The following is a 19,259-nucleotide window of genomic DNA, read 5'->3' as shown; positions in this document are numbered from 1 at the left end:
ACAACTCATCCAAGGTCATCAGGAAAGGTCATCATTATGGCAACACAGAATCCAATTATACACATATATCCTCTGGACATAAGATTATACATGTGGGCCATCCCTTGAAAAATATCTATATGGCAACATGTTTTCTAGCTTTTGTGACCATTTCCAACACACACCCCTACTGTACGACAGATGCCTAGTATCACATTGGTCCTGGACCAGTTTTATTTGTTTACTTATTTGAGAAAGAGAAATGTTCATTAACATTTGTACATAAGCAGACTACAGTATTTTTTTACACAAAGACTCACTCAAATTGATTTGCTGCAAAACAAATGTGCTGAGTTTCAGAATTTTAATAATTTGAATCCTCGCTGAATTTACAAAGAATGTGCCTGATATACATTTGAACGGGATCCATTTTCATATTGTATTCTTCCAAGTGGAATTTGGTGCCATCATAAATTCCCAGTATACAGTTAAATAAATCCACAGCAGAGAGCTAGCTAGCTGCCACTGTGGATACTCACATCAATCGCGGCCAATTTACATCGCACCTCCGCCACAAGAAACTCTTCCAAGCCTTTCCCTGCAGTGCAGTAATACTGCAATGGCCGTTTAAAGCAACTCGAATCCTTCATTTAGAGATGTCTGGCACCGAACAATCATAAAGTTAGACTACATGGATGTACGTTCACATGAATGGGACAGTCTACGACCATCAGTGGCTTTTAAAAGTCGTTTACGAAGCTAAAAACGATACTTCTTACAACTGAAGACAGTTTCCCTCCAGCGCGAGTCATGCCGTTTTGTTGTTGCGGAAACGGAAAGGGCGTATCTTTTACACTTTAGTGCACTTCCTCTAGATCACCACTAGATGTCTCTCTCTCACCATAATTCGCCAGAGCGTTGAACTTATTATCTGAAGCAGGTGTGTAATAAAAACTGTTCGACTTGCATACCATGCGGAAGATTAACGTCCAGTCACTTGTGTTAAAATATTAACATCATCATTCTTATTATAATAAATGTAATTGATGTAACTTTTATCATGATATTGTGAAGGGAAGTATTTCTGTCTTTTCAAAATATCCAAAAGACATCTTTCTTAGAGACTTTTTGGGAGATTACAGAGATGTACCCCTCAGCACTCCCACTGATGTGATCGCTGAATTGACTTTGCCTGCAGTAATCAGCCGCTTGCCTGCCTATAGCAGAATCTTATTACTCTGTGGAATCTTATTATGATTATATCTATTCTCAGACTCCCACCCAGATACCTTCTCCTAACTTGGCAGGGGGGTGTCAACACCCAATGCTGCAGAACTGGCCATGACTTGGGCCTTCCGCCTCTCTCAGCATCGTTGCAAATGCATGGTTTTATTATCTTCTAGGACGAGAATGGTTTTAATTAGTTTGGCTCCGGATCCAAATGGGCAATGCGACACCCAACTTCAGAAACTTTTGGGTTTGCTCCCCGCCAGGCTGTGAGCTGAAGGCTGTGCATGGAAGGCACAGGCCATACCGACTGCAAAATGGAAGGCCGAATGGTGTTGTTTGATACCTGTAATATTTATCCTTCAGAATCAAGTCATAATTCCACCACCAATAATTGATTTCCATAAAAATCTCCAAGACGATCACCCCACCTTCTTTTAAAAGCCTCAGCTACAATTGACTCGTACATATTCACACTGAAACCTCCCCATTATTCATTTACAAACGCTACATTAGGGAGATATTCTCCCCATCAGGCACCACTGAGCCAATAAATGTATATTTTAAAAAATCTAAGACAAATTAATGATGTAATGGGAAATGTGACCTAATAGGCATAAGACACTCAAATCAAAAGATTGTCTCTCTCTCACACACACACACACACACACACACACACACACAGTGTTATTCAAGCTTTGATGTAGGAACCAGCTTCGTGTTGTTCACTCCACATATCTATGCTTTGTTCCGCATTGGACTGCATAACATATTAATGTGCAGCATAAACAACAACATACAGCAGGATCCGGGCAGATGGCTTCATCTGCATACGTCTTGCTTGTAACCTTCGATGTTTGAATGCATTGTGCCGCCTCTTGCCTCCTCATTCACGCGGAAAAGAGATATTCTGAGGTGGATAACAACGAGCACGAGGCGTGAAGCGCGAGGGTAGCGCCACAGATCTAAAACCGACTGAAAGAGAGTTACGGCATAAAAAGGGTCGAGTCGAACAACAACCAAGTTTTGCCTGTTCACGATGCTCAGAATTCTACAACGCCAGCGAGCGCATCTATGCTGAAAACATTCTTTGCCGTTGCTGTTGAAGCGAGGCCAACCGGCAAAGCTATTTAACGCTTGCTGTAGGCTACGTCGGGGCAGTCCTGTCACGAGACGAACTGTGCATCTCGTTAGGAAGGGAGCCGAGATCATTGCAGCGGGCGTCTCGCACTGTTTTGCTTCCACAGGCCGCTCTTATCCCCAAGGCAAAACCAGCCAGGAGTGCGAGAGCCGCAGAAATCAGAGACCGTAGGCCACGTGCTGCTATTCGTGCGCACCCACGTAGCCTACTTTTCAGCCAGTACTTACACACAGTCTCCAAGCGGTTTACTCTTTGGAGACATGAATATGCAATTAGGGCAAATCGCATAACAAGTTGCAGGCGCGAACCTGTATTGTAGCCTACTCCAACTTGGAATTTGACCTATAGTGTATCGATCGACGTTTATTTAGTTTTTCCACCATCTGTGCCGGGGAAAACCAACGGCCTCACATAATGGAGGTTTTCACACCACAACAAAATAGACGGTCCCGCACAAATCCAGGGATTTTTCTGCCTTCCCAATAATGAATAATGAAGTCCACATTCTGACTTAATCTGCATCAAATCTACGGAAAAATGTAAAAGTAAGCTTTCCAAAATTATTCTCAGTAATTTACTCTGGTTCAAGCAGGCTATTGTAGATGACATTCTTTTGTCATTATTACAGACAAATCTGCAGTGCAGTTTGATTCACAAGTAACAAATATAACAAATAAATAGCGTAAAATCATTTGTGTTATCAACCGCTATAGCCTACGGACGCAGCCGCTGTACTTTTCAGTGAATTCCCACTTGAAAGCCAGCTGAAGTTGTTGAACAGTTTTGGGTTTTTTGTGCCAATCCTGATGCTTAAATGAAATGCTGAGTCGTGCTTAGTTTGTAAGAGGAACTAGAAAGCAAAAGCGGGAGTTGGAGGAGATCTCGCTCAGACGCGAGCTGAGCACCTGCCTGCGGGTAATTCGGGGCTAACTGCTGTTCTGCGCTGTTCACGGGCTCCCCTGCCGCTGCTGACAAAAGCAGCCGTTCCCTTTCATAGTTGTTCAGTTGTTTGTTATTCAAGCCGAGCACTGCATTCGCCCCATTGTTTCTGCTCAACACTCAGAAGAATATCTGGATGGACTGGCCCCGGTAATTACCGTCAGCTTCACATGTTTGTGAACACAACGCTCGACAAATTGGATGTAGGTGGGGGTACAGCTGTTTGAGACTGAATATGACCCATGACATGTATAAAGAAGAATGTGTGCAGAAGAATGTTTCTACTCACACACATATGCATTATTCAAGTGTATTATAACAGCATGAATATACCGTACAGGCCAAACGTATTAGGTCTGTTTTTTTTACTTTAGGTACAAAAGAATTTAGTTAATATATGCAGAAATATTGAATAACAAACAAGTATAAGCATGTTTTTTTCTCTATATCTACATGTGTAACACAAAAAGATGCGTTTTACTTAAAACTAATCTTAGGCATGACTTTCGTCTAAACAGCCTCCTTTGGCTTTAATTACAATTAAACAAATTATTATAAGTCTATCCAATCATTTTGCAAAGTGGAAGGTACAGGCGTGGGAGGGAGGTGGAGGGATAATTAAACTGAGTAAAATCTAATCTACCTTTCCTTTTTAAACCACAGGTAGCTTCAAATGGTAACTTTAGGCTGTAGTGCCAGTAAAATAGGCACTAAAGTTTGCAATAAATATGGTAATGAGGAAGGGGTTAGGGTTAGATGTGCAGGGCCAAGTAAACATATTGTGGCAAGAAGGTTATTTCCAGTGAGAAATTACTAAGTAGCTTAAGATTTCCAGGTGCAGTGTTCAGTACACACTCAAAAGGGTCCAGCTGATGGGCAGTAATATTAACAGAAGACCAGACAGATAAAGAGGCAGAAGACTAATATCTTGTGTTGTCTAGTAAACGAAAAAGTCTTAAAACGACACCACAACTACAAGAACTCAACACAACTAGAGAGAAACCAGTTTCCCTGACATTTTATCCACTGGAGGGGCACTTCTCCATTAGAGGAGCACCTAATTGGGCACTTCATTATGTTTTTTCACCTGCAGGAGTACCCTATACAGCACTGCATCCCATTTTCTCTACTGGAAAGGGCACCCTTTGGGACACTGTCATGTAGGGGCGGCAGAGAGGGCACTTCATAACGGCACCCTTTTCCATTGGAAGGGCACCCATAGGGAACGTCAAGTTTAGACCATTGTAAGGGCACCTTATAGGGCACTGCATCACATTTTTTCCACTATAAGGGCACTCATTAAGACACATTATGGAATTTTCTTGCTCTAGAGGGCACATCATCATAATTTATTGCATGAAGGGGCACCCTAGAGGGCACATTTTTAGGGCACTTCCTCTCGTTTCCGTCACTCTAGAGGGCACTTTAGCAACGCTTTTTCAACCATGGGGGGACCATGGACCCCCCCCCCCCCCCCCCCCCCCCCCCCCCCCCGAGACTCCAGTGGTCCAAGCACCATCATATACACATCACAAAAAGGATACACATCCTTCTTGACCACCAATTGAAGTCAAGGGAGGTTATTTTGAGAACAGTCGTGTCTAAGATTTTTTTTAAATTTGAAACTCATCTTTTTGTGTTATTGTCAGTAGAAATGGAAAAGAAAATGTTTGCACTTTGGTTTGTTATTCAATAAATGTGCATAAATTAAGTGAATTCATTTTTTTTAAACAAAAGGTGGCATAGCACTTTTGGTCTGTACTGTATATATTTACATTTTATTTATTTGAAACATTTGTCTCGTTTAACTTTGTGGGGAACTAGTGAAGTTCTCGCTCACCTAAACATTTGCGGATGACTGAAACAGTGAGCCGGTAAATTATGATTAAGTCCTTTTGTTCTCTCATATTGAGCTTACATAACAATTAGCCACTTCCCATCCGGCACTAGCGGGATAATTAAGTGGTAATCATTACGGAATTAAACGTTAATTTAATACACAGCCATAACAAGGGTCAACTGAATCGCATTTGTTTGCCTTTAATAAGACGCTGAGGAAGGAAAGCACTGGAACTGAAGGGCTGGCATGCAGTCATTATGGAGCGGTGATAGCTTCATCTCAGATAGTGTTGGACGTAAAAAGCTGTTATCACGAATAAGCTGTCGGGAACTGCGTTTTTCCTGCTGGGTCGACTACTGGGTACGAGCCTCCCCATGGGAGAATGTAGAAATGTTTTGTTTTTTTATTATTTATTTTTTGCTTACAAATTGGCAGTTAAACTCAATCATGCAGATGAACATGCTGCTTTAAAAGGCAAGAAAAGGAAAGTGAATATTAGTTTTTGCGAATCTCTCCAACAGATACCTGGCTCGACTCCGAACCGGCTCGCTCTTGCCCCCAGAGAGCTGTAGAGTGCTCTGTTTTTTTTGTTTTAGTTTTAAAATCACCACCTAGTTCAGGTGAGGTGAGTAAACTTTGCGATCGCTCAAGTTAATTGAGAAACAAAAGCTCGGAGTAACACCGAAAACCTGCCCGAGAGAATGCCACGGCTTTAAGCGATTATAAACCTCGGCGCGTTTACATGAACCGACACATTAAAGTGAAACACTTTTGAGTAGACCTTACGCCTGGCCGCCGTCCACTGCTCAGAGATGATGGACAGAGGTTACTTTAAAGGGCTTCTGTTAGTTGTCTGGTGACCATCACTGTCTACCACCCAGCTCTACCGTGGAGTGTGTGACAACAGAGCAGCAACACTAGATGATAAACTTCTGCAAAGAGACGAAAACAATGAACCAGCGACAAATGAGTCTTTTCGTGTTTATACACAATGGGTCTGTTCCTCGCGCAGTTTCTTATTGCTTAAGTTCCATTCAGCACCCGCTCTGCTTATTAACGGTTTCTAAATCATCCGCTGGAGAGCACCGTGTTTAGATGAAGCTGCTTTAGCACTTTCTTTGACGAAACACATTTGTGTCCCTTTGTTTTCCTCCGTGCCCAAAGTGTAATGTTATGGACAGCGAGTGCAGGCCAGCAAGCATGTTTACCAAAATATATCCTGCCAACTGTTGCTTCTTATCGCTATGACGACCACCCGCTGAGCTGCGCATGATTTGCACCAGAGCACAGCGCAACATACTAGCATTTGCTTACAGTAATCACGATTATTTATGGAGTAAAGAGACAGATATTTAACCTACCTAACCTTTTGTCTCCTCTCTTTATAATTTTTTACTGACGTTAATACTATGGGTTCCTTTAAAATATATGGATGTTTTTTTTCTCCGAGCATATAGGCCTACTGATTGTATTTTTTATTAGACTAATGGCTGATTAAATTGGCCTACAGGACAGATTTAAAAATATGGTCACGATAACAAGAAAGGCTCCACAGTAGAGGCAGACAACGCGTATCTGCTTGAAATGTTCTGTGAGTATTAATAAGATGGCAGACTGGATGTACTGAGCACAGAATGGTCTGTCTCTCTGACTCTCTGTCTCTCTGACTGTCCAATGGAAAGTTCCGCTGCCGGAACTCCTCCTCAGCGAATAGGAATGCAGGAGCGGTCACGGCACGCCGCCTGTGGGATGTCGGGACTTTTCGGCGCGTAGGCTACCCCTCTATCCAGAGGCCTGGGCAGCGTCCGCTGTCAAAACTGCGCTCTACCTCCTCATAGAGTGTACCGCAAAAGGGCCGAAACCGGCCCAGAACATCTCGGACCCGATCGAAAAATGTATTTATATTTACATATCTGTCTCCACAGCTTTTCCCGTTCGTAAAACTTCCTCAGTTAATGGCTCGCCCGGTCGATAAGGAGAACAATTCACAAGCTCAAGCTTAAATCTGTATACTTGGCAGGCATGCTGACCATGTACGGATTTTCTGGTTAAAGAAAAACTTTCTTTCCACAGATGTCAACAAGATATATATATATATATCTTGTTGACATCTGTGGAAAGAAAGTTTTTCTTTATAAAAATATATATATATATATATATTTTTAATGCAATAAATAAATTCATAATTAAATATGGACAGGTCCACAGAAGAGGCAGAGGGGCATCATGTTCCCTGGCAGAGGAAAGAGGCGCGTTTAGGTCCCTGGGCAGCTGAGAGGCCCCAATATCTCTGGCCAAAGGTAAGAGGAGGGGTGGAGGTGTGCCGCGACACTGCGCCTCCCAGAAGGAAAAGCCTCACGCCGCAGAAAGAGCGGGAAACCCCAGCCAAAGCTGCTGCTGCTTCTGGCGCTTTCCCACTACCTTGTGTAATGGGAAGCGCACCAGGCAGCACGGCACGGGTGGGACACGAATGCTTGCTGTCCTGTACCGTGGCGTGCTGGTCAATGGAGAAGCGCCATTAATCTGCAGCTCCAACACACCGTTAGCATCGCTGGAGCTACATCTCCAATCTTACATTTCATTCTTATGCTTTATCCATTTCCAGGAGAAAAATACTGACAATAACAAAAAAAAAGCAACAACTGGTGCTTATGAAACTGCCCTCATTTCTGTGACGCCATGGCAACTATGATGGACCAATTGCTATGCAGAAGGCTAGGGGGGTAAAAGGAAAAAAAAATCATTTATGCGATTGTTATGCTTTTTCAAGCTTTCACTTTTACTGCATTATCACATGGAGGGTTTTTTTGTTTGTTGCTGTTTGTTTGTTTTTTTGGGTGGGGGTTAGATGGAGCAGTCCCAATTGCAGCCCGGTTTCTGGCGCATCTGGCCTGGAGGGCGGTAATTGCGGGGAAGACAGACCGCTCCGTGCTGCAGACCCCTACGGAGAGGCGCGAGGCAGCGGATTGGGCATAACGCACTGGGCTGGAATATGCATCCCATAATAAGCCTGGCTAACCGGGTCTTCCGCGCGCACAGAACTCAGGAGACGCACGGCAATTAGCCAACCACCGCACCGCTGCCAGGTGCTCGCGGATTTCGGGTCATTTTAAATATTCTTTCCTATTAGTTCTTTAAACGCACCCGCGAGGATCGGGGTTTAATGAGTCGGAGTGAAAATCCCAGATTTCAGAATGCCCCAAACGCTGCGGGACGGACCCGCCGCGCGGCACACAGGGTCTAAGCCCAAACGCTGCGGGACAGGGGGTCTAAGCCCAAACGCTGCGGGACAGGGGGTCTAAGCCCAAACGCTGCGGGACGGACCCGACGCTGCGGGACAGACCCGCCGCGCGGCACACAGGGTCTAAGCCCAAACGCTGCGGGACGGACCCGACGCGCGGGACACAGGGTCTAAGGGGAACTGTGGCACCTGGCCTCGGGCTCTTCGGCTTGACGGCACTAAATATTGTTTGCTGCTGAAGCTCTTTGAAGGAGATAAAGTCAGGGGAATTGCTGTAATGCGATTTCAGGCAAAGGTGGTTTTTAACATTAGATCCATGGAGATGGACGCTGCTGGGTTGGTTCTTTACTGGCCGGAGCGGTCAGCTCCAGCCTAAACGTCAGCAGCACTGACATATGGGCTGGGCAGCTCATAAATCACAGCACAAACACTACCTGTAAGATCCCACTGCAGGAACGTGCCCTGGACAGGTCACCAACCAATCACAGGGCACACACACGCCACGCATTCACTCACACTCTCAATCCGACGGGCATGTTAGCCTCTCCAATTAGCCTAACCTGCATGTCGTGGTACCTGGACAAAATCCTTGTGGACACCAGGTGAACATGCATACTCCACGCAGAAAGACCACCATGTCACGAGCCTAAGGCTGCATTCAGACCAGATCAGGCAATGCGGCACCTTCCCGCAGGGTTGTGCGGAGGTGTGGGCGTGTCACTACATGGCCCATTTGTGTGACGTCATGTTGTGAACTTTAACCCCCCCCCTCCGTTTCCTGTCCGCTAACTCAAAGAAATGGACACAAACCGGAGGAAGCTTCTTGTTATCGTTATTTTGCATAGATTGCAAGCCAGACATCGAAGCTGGGTACACAAAATAAACTGGGAGAGTATCATCGATTGGTCCATGAACTCCGCCTGGATAGCTCCCGGTTTCAGCTGTATTTCAGTCTCTCCTCCATATCTTCCCAGTTGCTCGGTAAACAGCGGAATGCTACATGGTAATTTAAACAAGGCTCTTCTTCCCATGGGCGTCTTCCGCTCTGATCGCCGGCTTACGTGATTGGCCACCGCAGCGTGACGTCGGGTTGCATTTACGGCAAAAGCTGATTCTGGTTCTACTTCTACTGGCTACTTCTTCCCTCACGGCCTCTGCGGGTTTTTTCGGCACCCCATGCGGTCCCACAGCCAAAACGCACTACCCCCATTCAAATGAACGGGAGGACTGCCGTTTTTCCCGCATTGCCTGATCTGGTCTGAATGCAGCCTAAGGCCATGAAATGCACACTATTATGAGACCATCGGCACATGTCAGTTGTTGTACAACTGAATCTATACATTTCCGCAGATTAACTACGATTATAAAATAAATATATTTTTCATCAATATTCAGAATGTTCTGTATATATTTCAGTTAGTAACACATTTAGTTGAAATTCTCAGGGATCTGCAGCAGCGGGTATTACATTTTTACCAGCGTATAAGGGGTTAACACATTTTAAAAACATCATTGACCCAGGTCTGATACGTATTTGTCAAATATGATGTAGGACTGATAGAATATTTCAGACTATCTGTCTCTGAAATGTCAGATTATCATAAGGGATTTACATAAGGGAGACATTTTATTCACCTTTAAAGTATTCCAAATAAATCTGCGCACGATACATAATGTATGAGCTTTCTTCCCCACATCACGATAACAACCTTGTCGCTCGTGTTTACCACCTTGTGAATTGCAACACGTCGCATCGCAGATTGGGTACCGCGTCCTCTGTGCTTTGTTTGCGTTTCATGCACACCCTTTGCAGGAAATGACAGCAAGACAAGCATCAGGAATGCGGCGTGTTTTTAAACCCTCGCGCTGGAAAAGAGAGCGTAAAGCGCCCCTGGAAAAACCGCCGCGAAGAGGCAAATGGGTCGATGCGCGAGCTATAAAGTGCTCATAAGCGCCGGGTTCCAGCGCGTACATTTGTCACTTTTGATCAAATTTTCCATTTGCGCGCTCTTCTAATTCTTCCAGTGTGCCGGCGTGGCTTCATTTTAACTGAAAACCAGGGGAAATTAAATCGTGCGCCTGCTGCCACACAGCTTCATACAGAAAGCCCCGCACCGCGGTGCTTTTGATTTACCCATAATGAATAGGGAAAGGCGCTGTCAATCAGAGAAAACCGCGCGACGGTGAGGGAGACGGACAGCTCTAAGATTTGTGCGCCGCTATACACTGCAGTTAATTTGTACAAAATACCTCTGAAAGAATAACTAAAGCATGAGTCCGTTTTTTTGTTCTCTCTCTTCCAGGTATTGGAGAAAAAGAACCGCCAATCAATAAAACAACAGAAGTTGGGGGTTTTTTTCTATTTTTTTTTCTATGCAGGATCACAGCAGCCTCCGAATATATTGATCAAAGGTCACAGCCCCTGTTTAGACAGGAGTATTCCTAGCAGGCATTTTTGAACTTGTTTGTAATTCCTAACATCGATAAACAGGTGGATATTTCTGAATAATTTCGCACAGTATTGAAGGCCTCTTGGTAGTGGTCTGTTTTTCCCGCCCTCACAGTAAATAGTGGGTAAAAGAAGAGGGATAGATCCCATCTTTGGTGTATCGATTGATGTTTATAGACAATTCAGTCACTGAGCATGGCTTTATTTTGTTGCTGACAAACGGGGGTGTGGCCTGGTGGTCCCTATGGGATACGCTGTGTGATTGGCCAGATGTGTTGGCTGCCTGTTACATTCCATCAGTCAGGTACTCTGTGATGTCATCCAGTGGGTTTACGACTCAAGCAGTTGCAGGGCTGGACCAATGCCAGATAGAGAATCTGGTCACGTGACTGCCGATGAGATGGCAGTTGAGGCTGCACACTGCCTCTTTCCCATCATAGCTCAGGAGGTAAGACCGATTGTCTGGCAGTCGGAGGGTTGCCGGTTCAAGTGTCCTTGAGCAAGACACCTAATCCCTAACTGCTCTGGCGAATGAGAGGCATCAATTGTAAAGCGCTTTGGATAAAAGCGCTGTATAAATGCAGTCCATTTACCATTACCATCAAAGGAAACCTGTTAATGCATTAAATGGAATGTCAGTATTTTCCTTTGTTTTCCAAACCATCACTGTGAGCCCTTCTGGAGTTCAGAGTTCGCCTGTCCCAACTTGGAGTTAACCTGTCTGTCTGGAGTTCGCCTGTTCCTGTTGATTTGCAATGACCGCTGAAATTATTATTTAATTCTCATCTCACTGCAAACACATGACAAGTACAACTCCCAACATGGTGCCACTCCCAACATGAATGCTATAAATAACTGTAATATATCTGTATCATATTCATTCTTCACCAGCTCAAGTTTGATTTTATTAAAAAATTACTCTAAAGCAAATGGATTTCATAGCAAAGGGAACATCGAAGCTAGACAGCTGCTACTTGACATCTGTGTGTAATTCAGTCCAGCCATGTCGCCGCTTTTTAGTTAATGTAGGTTATGTACCAATGCCATGCATGCTATTTACAGAACTCACACGGCCTTGCTTTTAGACAGTATATATCGCATGAGCATGATTCGGCATGCAACGCGAATAACAACCCGAAGGAAGAGAAATCGCTTCTTTTCAATTTACGTGCAATACGGATTTTCCTTTCAAGGGCATTTCCCTCCTCGGTCCTCTCAGTGACCGCTGGACCCGCTAACAGACAGCAGCTGGCTTATAGCATCGCCGTGGGTAAGGAACTGCGCTTGTAACCGAAAGGTCGCAGGTTCGATTCCCGGGTAAGGACACTGCCGTTGTACCCTTGAGCAAGGTACTTAACCTGCATTGCTTCAGTATATATCCAGCTGTATAAATGGATACAATGTAAAGTGCTATGTAAAAAGTTGTGTAAGTCGCTCTGGATAAGAGCGTCTGCTAAATGCCTGTAATGTAATGTAATGTAATGTAATCTTCCTGCGCGACACAGCAATTACGAGGGGGCTTTTTCAGCATTTTAACTAGCGATTAACCGGATGCTTTCCTCCATACATATTTAATAATGTATGGGGGTGAGATCTTTTTTTTAATTTTTTTTTTAAATGGACACAATGTTGAAGAAACTTATGATATAGCATAGCAACAGACAGTACTTTGTTAGTGCAATAACAGTGGCAGAGGTGGTGGTAAGGTATTTACTTGGAAAATGTATTTAATCTTAACTGCTGCCTAAGTTTACATTCCCCCAAACACAATTTTATTGATGTCACACGACCATTTCACTGAAAATACGCCAGCATTATACCTTAATCACATTTTGTAGCTGGTCATTAACATCTGGCCATTATACAGAATGAATAAGGACACGTTTTAGAATCAATTCGAACGGTTTCCTTTTAATTGGTTTTCTTTCAGTTTCACCAAGTAGGTCTTATTTTAAGATATCCACTAGAGGGAGCTCTACATTTTTTCTCTGCCTCAGTTTACAGAGATTGTCTTGACGGCATTTATTCCTGGAAATTCCTTAGTTCCTCATTCTGTGTCTCGTGACGGTAAGACGTGATTGGGCGAAATCGTAACGGGCAGTACTATATTAACTGTATTACTGTATAAAAAAATACTGTACATCAAGAGCAGTACTAGTTTCATAGAATATTTGTTTTCTCCTAATTGTCGCCACATCGGCAGTTTTAAAGAATATTCAAGCGACAGAGCCAAGAGACAGTTCCATTTAAATACTGACTTAACGGTACTGTTGTTAGTGTCAATATTATGTAGTTAAAGTTATTCTTCCACTTAACGGGATCGCTAGGAATATAAGCTAAATCAAAGTGTGTCAAGTAAGTTCGTTTAAATATAACAATTACCAAGTTGTTTATATTACAAGATAACTTCATATCATTGTACGCTGTGAACAGTACAGCTGAAGCAACGGGTAACAGGTTATAGGGATCAAATCATTATTGGGACATCACAATAAGGAACGCACAGACATCCAGCTTTAAAAATATTTGTAGACCAAAAGAATGACGAAAATTCCCGGCACTGTAAATAAACACAAGCGAGGCTCTAGTTGGGAGTTATTATTGGCCTTTCAAAGTTTCAGACTAAGCCAGTGTGCAGAATGCACTTGGCTGTCCTGAGGCGATGCATACGTTGTTTGTTTCATTTAAGCTGACAGCTGTGGCCCTGCAGCCCTCTGATTTATAATAACAATAAACAATACGCATCAAAAATGTTTTTATGTTGTATCTGTAGAGTACTTTCCGTTTTACGGTGTATATTCTCAGAGTATTTTAAATTTGTATCTTTTCGGTTGAACGTTACGACTCACAGGGGCGTTACCCGGAGCTGAGGTAGAAGCGCGGACACGCCCTCGCGGTCCCTTACGCGGCGAGAAATGGGGCTGGTGCCGTCGTCGGAGGAGAAGGAGGAGTTCCGGAAGGCCGTGGGGGCCCACATTTACGAGGCCATGCTGCAGAGCGGGGCGCTGCCGGACGTGGGCATCGAGCGCCACCTGCTGGACAGCCCGGGACTGCGGCCGGGGCCCGCCGCGCGCGACTGCTTCCGGGAGCTCAGGAAGCACGTGGACGTCAGAGGCCCCGCCTACCTGAAGGAGCTGATGGGCAAACTGGCCGCCTTCACCGAGGAGCCGCGGCTGACCGGCCTGCTCACCCTGCTGGTCTCCATGGCGATAGAGACGGCGTACGCGTCGCGGAGGGGGGGCCCCCCGCAGGGGGCGGTGCCCGAGGAGCGGCTGGCCCAGCTGCGGGACCTGACCGAGGAGTACCTGAAGCGCCACGGGATGCACCTGGACGACGAGCGGAAGCTGCGGGAGGACACGGAGCGGCTGGAGGGCCAGGTCAGCCTGCTGCTCACCCAGATCAAGAACGCGGCGCTGGCGGACGGCCTCGTCAACTCCAGAACCCTCAAGCACTGGGTCAACGGCGCCGCCTTCCACGTACAGGTACGACACGGAGGCGCTGGGGAGGTGAAAGACTCCGTGTCAGAACCTCAGGGAATTATGGGCTTTTCTGTCAGGAAAGTTCTAGATCTGTTCTAGATCTAGATCTAGGGTATATAGTCTGATCCGGAAAGGGCCGGTGTGGGTGCAGGTGTTTGTTTCAGCCCAGCACTACGACAGCTGCTTTAACTATTTAACTCATCATATCATAGTCTTCAATCAAGACCTTGATAAGTAGAAACAGGCGTTTTAGTGCTGGACTAAAATAAAAACCTGCACCCACACCGGCCATTTTTAGGTAAGTCTGGACACCCCTGGTCTAGAAAAATCACATGCCTGACTTGTACAGGAGCGTGAAAAGGTATTTGCCCCCTTCTTCATTTCCTTTACTAATGCATATTTGTCACAGTGAATGGTTTCAGATCTTTAGACAAAATAATTTAATGAATAAAGTTATCAGGCGCTTCTTCACGGCGCTGTGTGTCGTCTCCTCTCCTGAACGCAGATGCTGATCCACCTGGCGCGTCTGGGCCAGCAGAGTGACGGACCCGCCCGAGCCGCCATCGCCGCGTACCGGGAGGACCTGCGGGAGCTGCTGCTCGCGTACAGGAAGTACAAATCCGCCACCGTGCGCGTGTGCAAGCGCAGCGAGCTGCGATTGGCCGAGGAGGACGGCGGCCCCGAACACTCGCTCGCCGGGTACAGCGTCCACGACCGCGAGGTGGGCGGGGCCACGGACGTGCCGCTGCCCGAGGACACGCCCCCGGCCTGCCAGCACCTGGACGCCGCCTTCTGCGCCGAGGCCTACCTGGACCACCTGTTCGCCAACTACCCGCAGATCACCGACGCGGAGGCCTACTTCTCCCACACGCTCAGCAGCCTGCCTGCGCTCATACCTCAGACAGGACTCCCCCAGTCCCCCGCCAGTGAGGCATTAAAACCAGGATCCCAGCCTTAACCTAATGGAATATACCGCACAATACTGTACATATGTGGAAGATATGATTCATATGTTTAGCCGAAATATACTTTTAAGTACTGTATTCTGCAATATAAAAAAAGAGGCGATTTGCACATTTGTCAATGTATTGTGAAGTTTTGCAATATCTGAATTAGTTTTAATAAATTGTACTTAAATATGTTTGCAGTGTATTCAATTTTTTTTTTTTTTTTTTTTTTAAGTGCTTTGCACTGAAGCAGGAACAGACTGGAATGTTCCACTGGGTGAACAGAGGATGAGAATGCTTTTGACTGAACAGGCGGGTACTTCTCTTTTACAACCGTCACAAAATCCAGAAATGGAATGCCATAATCCACCCTCCAGACGACCCGCTTAATTCCAAAAGACCCCAATGTAAAAGAAATCTACAAAAACTAACGGGATTTAGGATTAATCCCGATATCCAGGAGGAGTGGACCCGGCAGGTACAGGGCGGATATAAGCACCGTATTCCACCGCATCGCCCCGGAAACCATCAGCGGCTCATTTTAACGGCAGTAAAATGCTGCAGCCGACAGCCGAACTCATTCCGGTACCGACAGCTGGGCAGACCCTGTGCCCTTCGTCCCTCCCCAGCTTAAACAGGGTTATGAGTGACATGGTTCGGCTGTATATTGCAGTAATACAGCCTCGCCCCCAGCCACCATCCTCAAATTGAGAATGAAAAAGCTTCACTGAATCTTATTGAATCCAAGTTTTTTCAAGGCAGGTCCTCCCCTGAGGAGCACTATTTTTTTCCTTTTGCAGACTGAACAAAATTTTCATTTTGGCCTTTCCTCCTTTAAAACTGGAGCTGCCCCAGACAGACTTTGACGTTTATAAAGAATAGTTCATTTTCTGGGGTTCTTTGATATTATTTCAGTTTTTGGTTTGCGGTGGCATAATGACACTGTGCAAGCCGCTATGGAGTTACTTGGTGTACTTTCTCACATTATTTAGACCACAAACTGCAGTGTCCTGTACTTAACACTGCAAAGCTGGAAGGCAAGCAGAAACTTCTCTAAATATCAAAAATACCTGTCACACAAAAACTGCCTTGGTTGATCAGAAACATGCATCCATTCATCCATTATCTAGACCAGCTAATTCCTGGTCAGGGTTGCATGGCTGCTGGAGCCTATCCCAGCATGCATTGGGTGAGAGGCAGGAATACACCCCGGACAGGTCTCCAAAACATATACTAAAACTGAAATCAAAGAAAACCCAGAAAGTAAACACTTCCTTTAAGAAAGTGCCGCTTCCTACAGCGACCCACAGACAGGCTGTTTTGTGGCTGTATTGTAGCCAGTATCAAATCCACACTGGACCAAATGCTAACGTGTCTGTCACAGCTGCTGTGATTCATGGCCCGCTCCACTGAGCCTAACTGAAACCAGCACTGGGGAGCTGAAGCTCGGGGAAAGGCTAATGCTAGCGTCCTTTCGCTCTGCTCTGGAGTCTGCCTGCCAGAGACGCGTGAAGGACATTCTCTCTGTGACTGCCGTGCTTCACAGTCCAAGCGCTAACGCAGGACCAGGCAAGCGTGGCTCGGGAGCTTCAGAGACCTTCCCCCGTCTCCGCACCATCCGTAACCCTGGCAACATAACGCCATCCGTAACCCTGGCAACATAATGCCATTAATTAATAGGCTTAATGAACACAAGGTCTGGCTAAATAACTGGAGTAATTACGAAGCTTAACGAACCAGCAGGTGAGAATGTGCTGGTGACATTGTTTTTTTTTTAACCATTGTGACCGAACATCCAGGCTCAGACTCTCAGTAATCAATCAAGCTGTGCGTTAGAGCTTGGCAGTAACAAAAACCAGGAAGGACACTGGCTTAAACTGGACCGGACTCCCCCTGCAGTCTGCAGTACACTGAGCACCTAAAAGCAGTTCAGTGCAGCTGTTATGAGTGCCACACCTTCACTTCCTGCACAGTCACATGACCTCTTCAGTGTTTTAGAGGGAAATGGGACTCAACCAGTGTACGCTTCTTCCAGTGGAGTGTGTCATTCACGTTTAGCTCTATGATCAACAATGAAAGTAAATCAAAGGATATATTAATTCTGCCTGACATTCTGCTCTTTGTTTTCGGTTGAACATTTTGTCTACATTAGACAAAATGGCTCTTAGCTCCGTTAAAGCACAGCCAAGTGAAGCACGACGTCTGAGACGTGTTGAGGAGCATGTGGAGAGTGTGATTGGCAGGGGCACCGTTTCTGTCAGAGAAGTGGTTTGTGACTGCGGCTGCGCATGGACGCGCAGCTGATCGCTGTCCAGCCGCTGGAGTCACGGCAAGATAGTCAATAATGCAGCGAAGGGAATGAGCCTCCCATTTCTGCAGGGGCCCCACCCTCATATCAACACATCCCAGATACTGAGAATGCCTGAGAGCTGCCCCCGCCCCCCGCCCCCCCCTTAATCTATCCCTGTGAACAGTAAAGCCCTCTCAGACAGGGAACCAGACACTATAACATCCATTTTTTATGTGTAATATACAGCTAGAACCCCACCTGTCACACAGATGATTTCTTGACATTGCAAAATGGCCGGTGGGTTTCAGGCAGTCTTTGTCATCCCACAGGAACTTAAATAGTGTACGATTTTCCCCCTGAGCGTCCTCACAACGCGCCTTTTGCATAGTTTTTTAGGGTCACATCCAAATCTGAATACACTTTTCAGAAAGTAACAGATAAGGTGCTGTACATATATATTTTCTCCTCTATACAGGCTACACAAGCCAGAGGTGCGTCCGCGTCTACCAAGATTGATAGTGATCTGTACAGAGCCACACAAGTGGAGGAACTGGGCAGTCTCCTTCTATGTATAACTCTTATTTAAACTTTCCCAGAGAGGAAAGGTTAAAACTTTATTTTGGAGTCAGATCACCGAGACAACATTAGATTACTCCTGTTTCAGTGGCACTGGGGAAGGTTACAAGCGCTCCTTCACCACTTCCCAAGTAAATTTACCCAGGTGAGCACTACCACCAGCCCATGGAATAAGCAGTTGAAGAATCCAATTCTCGCCTGTGTGAAGAAGGCACACCAGCTAACAATTACTTTTTTTCTGTCAGAAAGATGTAGAATGGAGGAAACATTTGGCTGTCAGACTTCAGAGCACCTTGTTCCACTGTACTGGGGGAGTTCCATCGTGCACCACTCGCCACTTCTTCCAGGTGCACACCAAACCTCCTATCAGCCTCCGGTGCATTCTCCCCACAGTTTAACAGAGCAAACGAGGACAGGAATGCTGAGCTGCGCGAATAAGATCGATACACCCCCCCCCACCCCCCTCCTAATCCCATATCCCGGGTCAGAAATAAACGCATTTGTAAAATAAAAGGGATTTCATTACCCAGAGCACTAGCTCACAGCCTCAGCCTATAAGAGGCTTTCAGTGGCACTGCTAACAGTAAACAAACCCTTCTTATGTTAACACTTCCTTTTCTGGAGTCTAAGCAGGAGTAAAACTTCAGGCTTCGAACCAAGCATGAAGCCAAACGTAGAGTGTGTCATTCTACAGAAAAAATAAAATAAAAACTATCATTCGTAACATCTGGCTCTAATGATGGATCAACCAGCATCAGCCATAGCGAATGAAAGTACATGACAGAAAGTGACTTTATGAAAATATTTTATATTTTAGGACATGTACAATGTACACACTGTAAAAGTTTGCCCTTCATTCAGTCTACGTGTATCATTACCATAACTTCAAAATGTAATCGTTTTTGATTGTTTTTGACACAAGCATAGTTTGGAGCCCCACTAGTTTGTTTGAAAGCTAACAAACCGAAGACCTGAGACAGGCATCCAAAGAGAAACGGCTCGAGCTGGATTTGTATTGATTAAGTTTGCTCATCTCCCTGCATTGTCCCAACCGTGCCAAATATTTTATAGTCTCAGTGCTCTTGTCAATAATTTCGGATGCTGGCTGGTGCTTTAATCCAATTCAATGTATTTTCTTCAGCTACTTAGTG

The 19,259-nt window shown here is 45.4% G+C and overlaps 2 protein-coding genes across 5 annotated transcripts in view; one reads left to right on the top strand and one right to left on the bottom strand.

Annotated features, from left to right (window-relative positions):
- Positions 1-19,259, bottom strand: part of thumpd2 (THUMP domain containing 2) — a 34,242-nt gene that overhangs the window by 7,376 nt on the left and 7,607 nt on the right. Inside the window, exon 1 of one of the 2 annotated variants that reach the window (XM_035401206.1) lies at positions 519-836. The exons of the other annotated variant lie outside the window; for it this stretch is intronic. Coding sequence (XP_035257097.1) covers positions 519-629 — 111 coding nt within the window. The 5' untranslated portion in view covers positions 630-836. Of the gene's footprint in view, positions 1-518; positions 837-19,259 lie in introns of those variants that run through there. 2 annotated transcript variants of the gene reach the window in all.
- LOC118218508 lies at positions 12,716-15,436 on the top strand. Of its 3 annotated transcripts, none has more exons than XM_035401210.1 (3): positions 12,716-12,883; positions 13,668-14,298; positions 14,801-15,436. In XM_035401210.1, the coding sequence occupies exons 2-3, from the start codon at positions 13,732-13,734 to the stop codon at positions 15,251-15,253; spliced, it is 1,020 nt and encodes a 339-aa protein (XP_035257101.1). In that variant the 5' UTR covers positions 12,716-12,883; positions 13,668-13,731; the 3' UTR covers positions 15,254-15,436. The 3 variants fall into 3 exon arrangements, with proteins under 3 accessions (XP_035257101.1, XP_035257100.1, XP_035257099.1); XM_035401209.1 differs by lacking the exon at positions 12,716-12,883 and adding an exon at positions 12,894-13,080; XM_035401208.1 differs by lacking the exon at positions 12,716-12,883 and adding an exon at positions 12,895-13,171.

Source organism: Anguilla anguilla, chromosome 18, assembly GCF_013347855.1.
Source record: "Anguilla anguilla isolate fAngAng1 chromosome 18, fAngAng1.pri, whole genome shotgun sequence".
In the NCBI taxonomy this organism is placed as follows: Eukaryota; Metazoa; Chordata; class Actinopteri; order Anguilliformes; family Anguillidae; genus Anguilla; species Anguilla anguilla.
The sequence above is the reverse complement of the archived record's forward strand: the minus strand, read 5'-3'. Positions and strand labels throughout refer to the sequence as shown.

Coding starts and splice junctions, on each gene's coding strand:
- LOC118218508 (XM_035401210.1), top strand. CDS start 13,732: ATGGGGCTGGTGCCGTCGTCGGAGGAGAAGGAGGAGTTCCGGAAGGCC. Junction 14,299..14,800: donor GCGCCGCCTTCCACGTACAG/GTACGACACGGA, acceptor TCCTGAACGCAG/ATGCTGATCCACCTGGCGCG.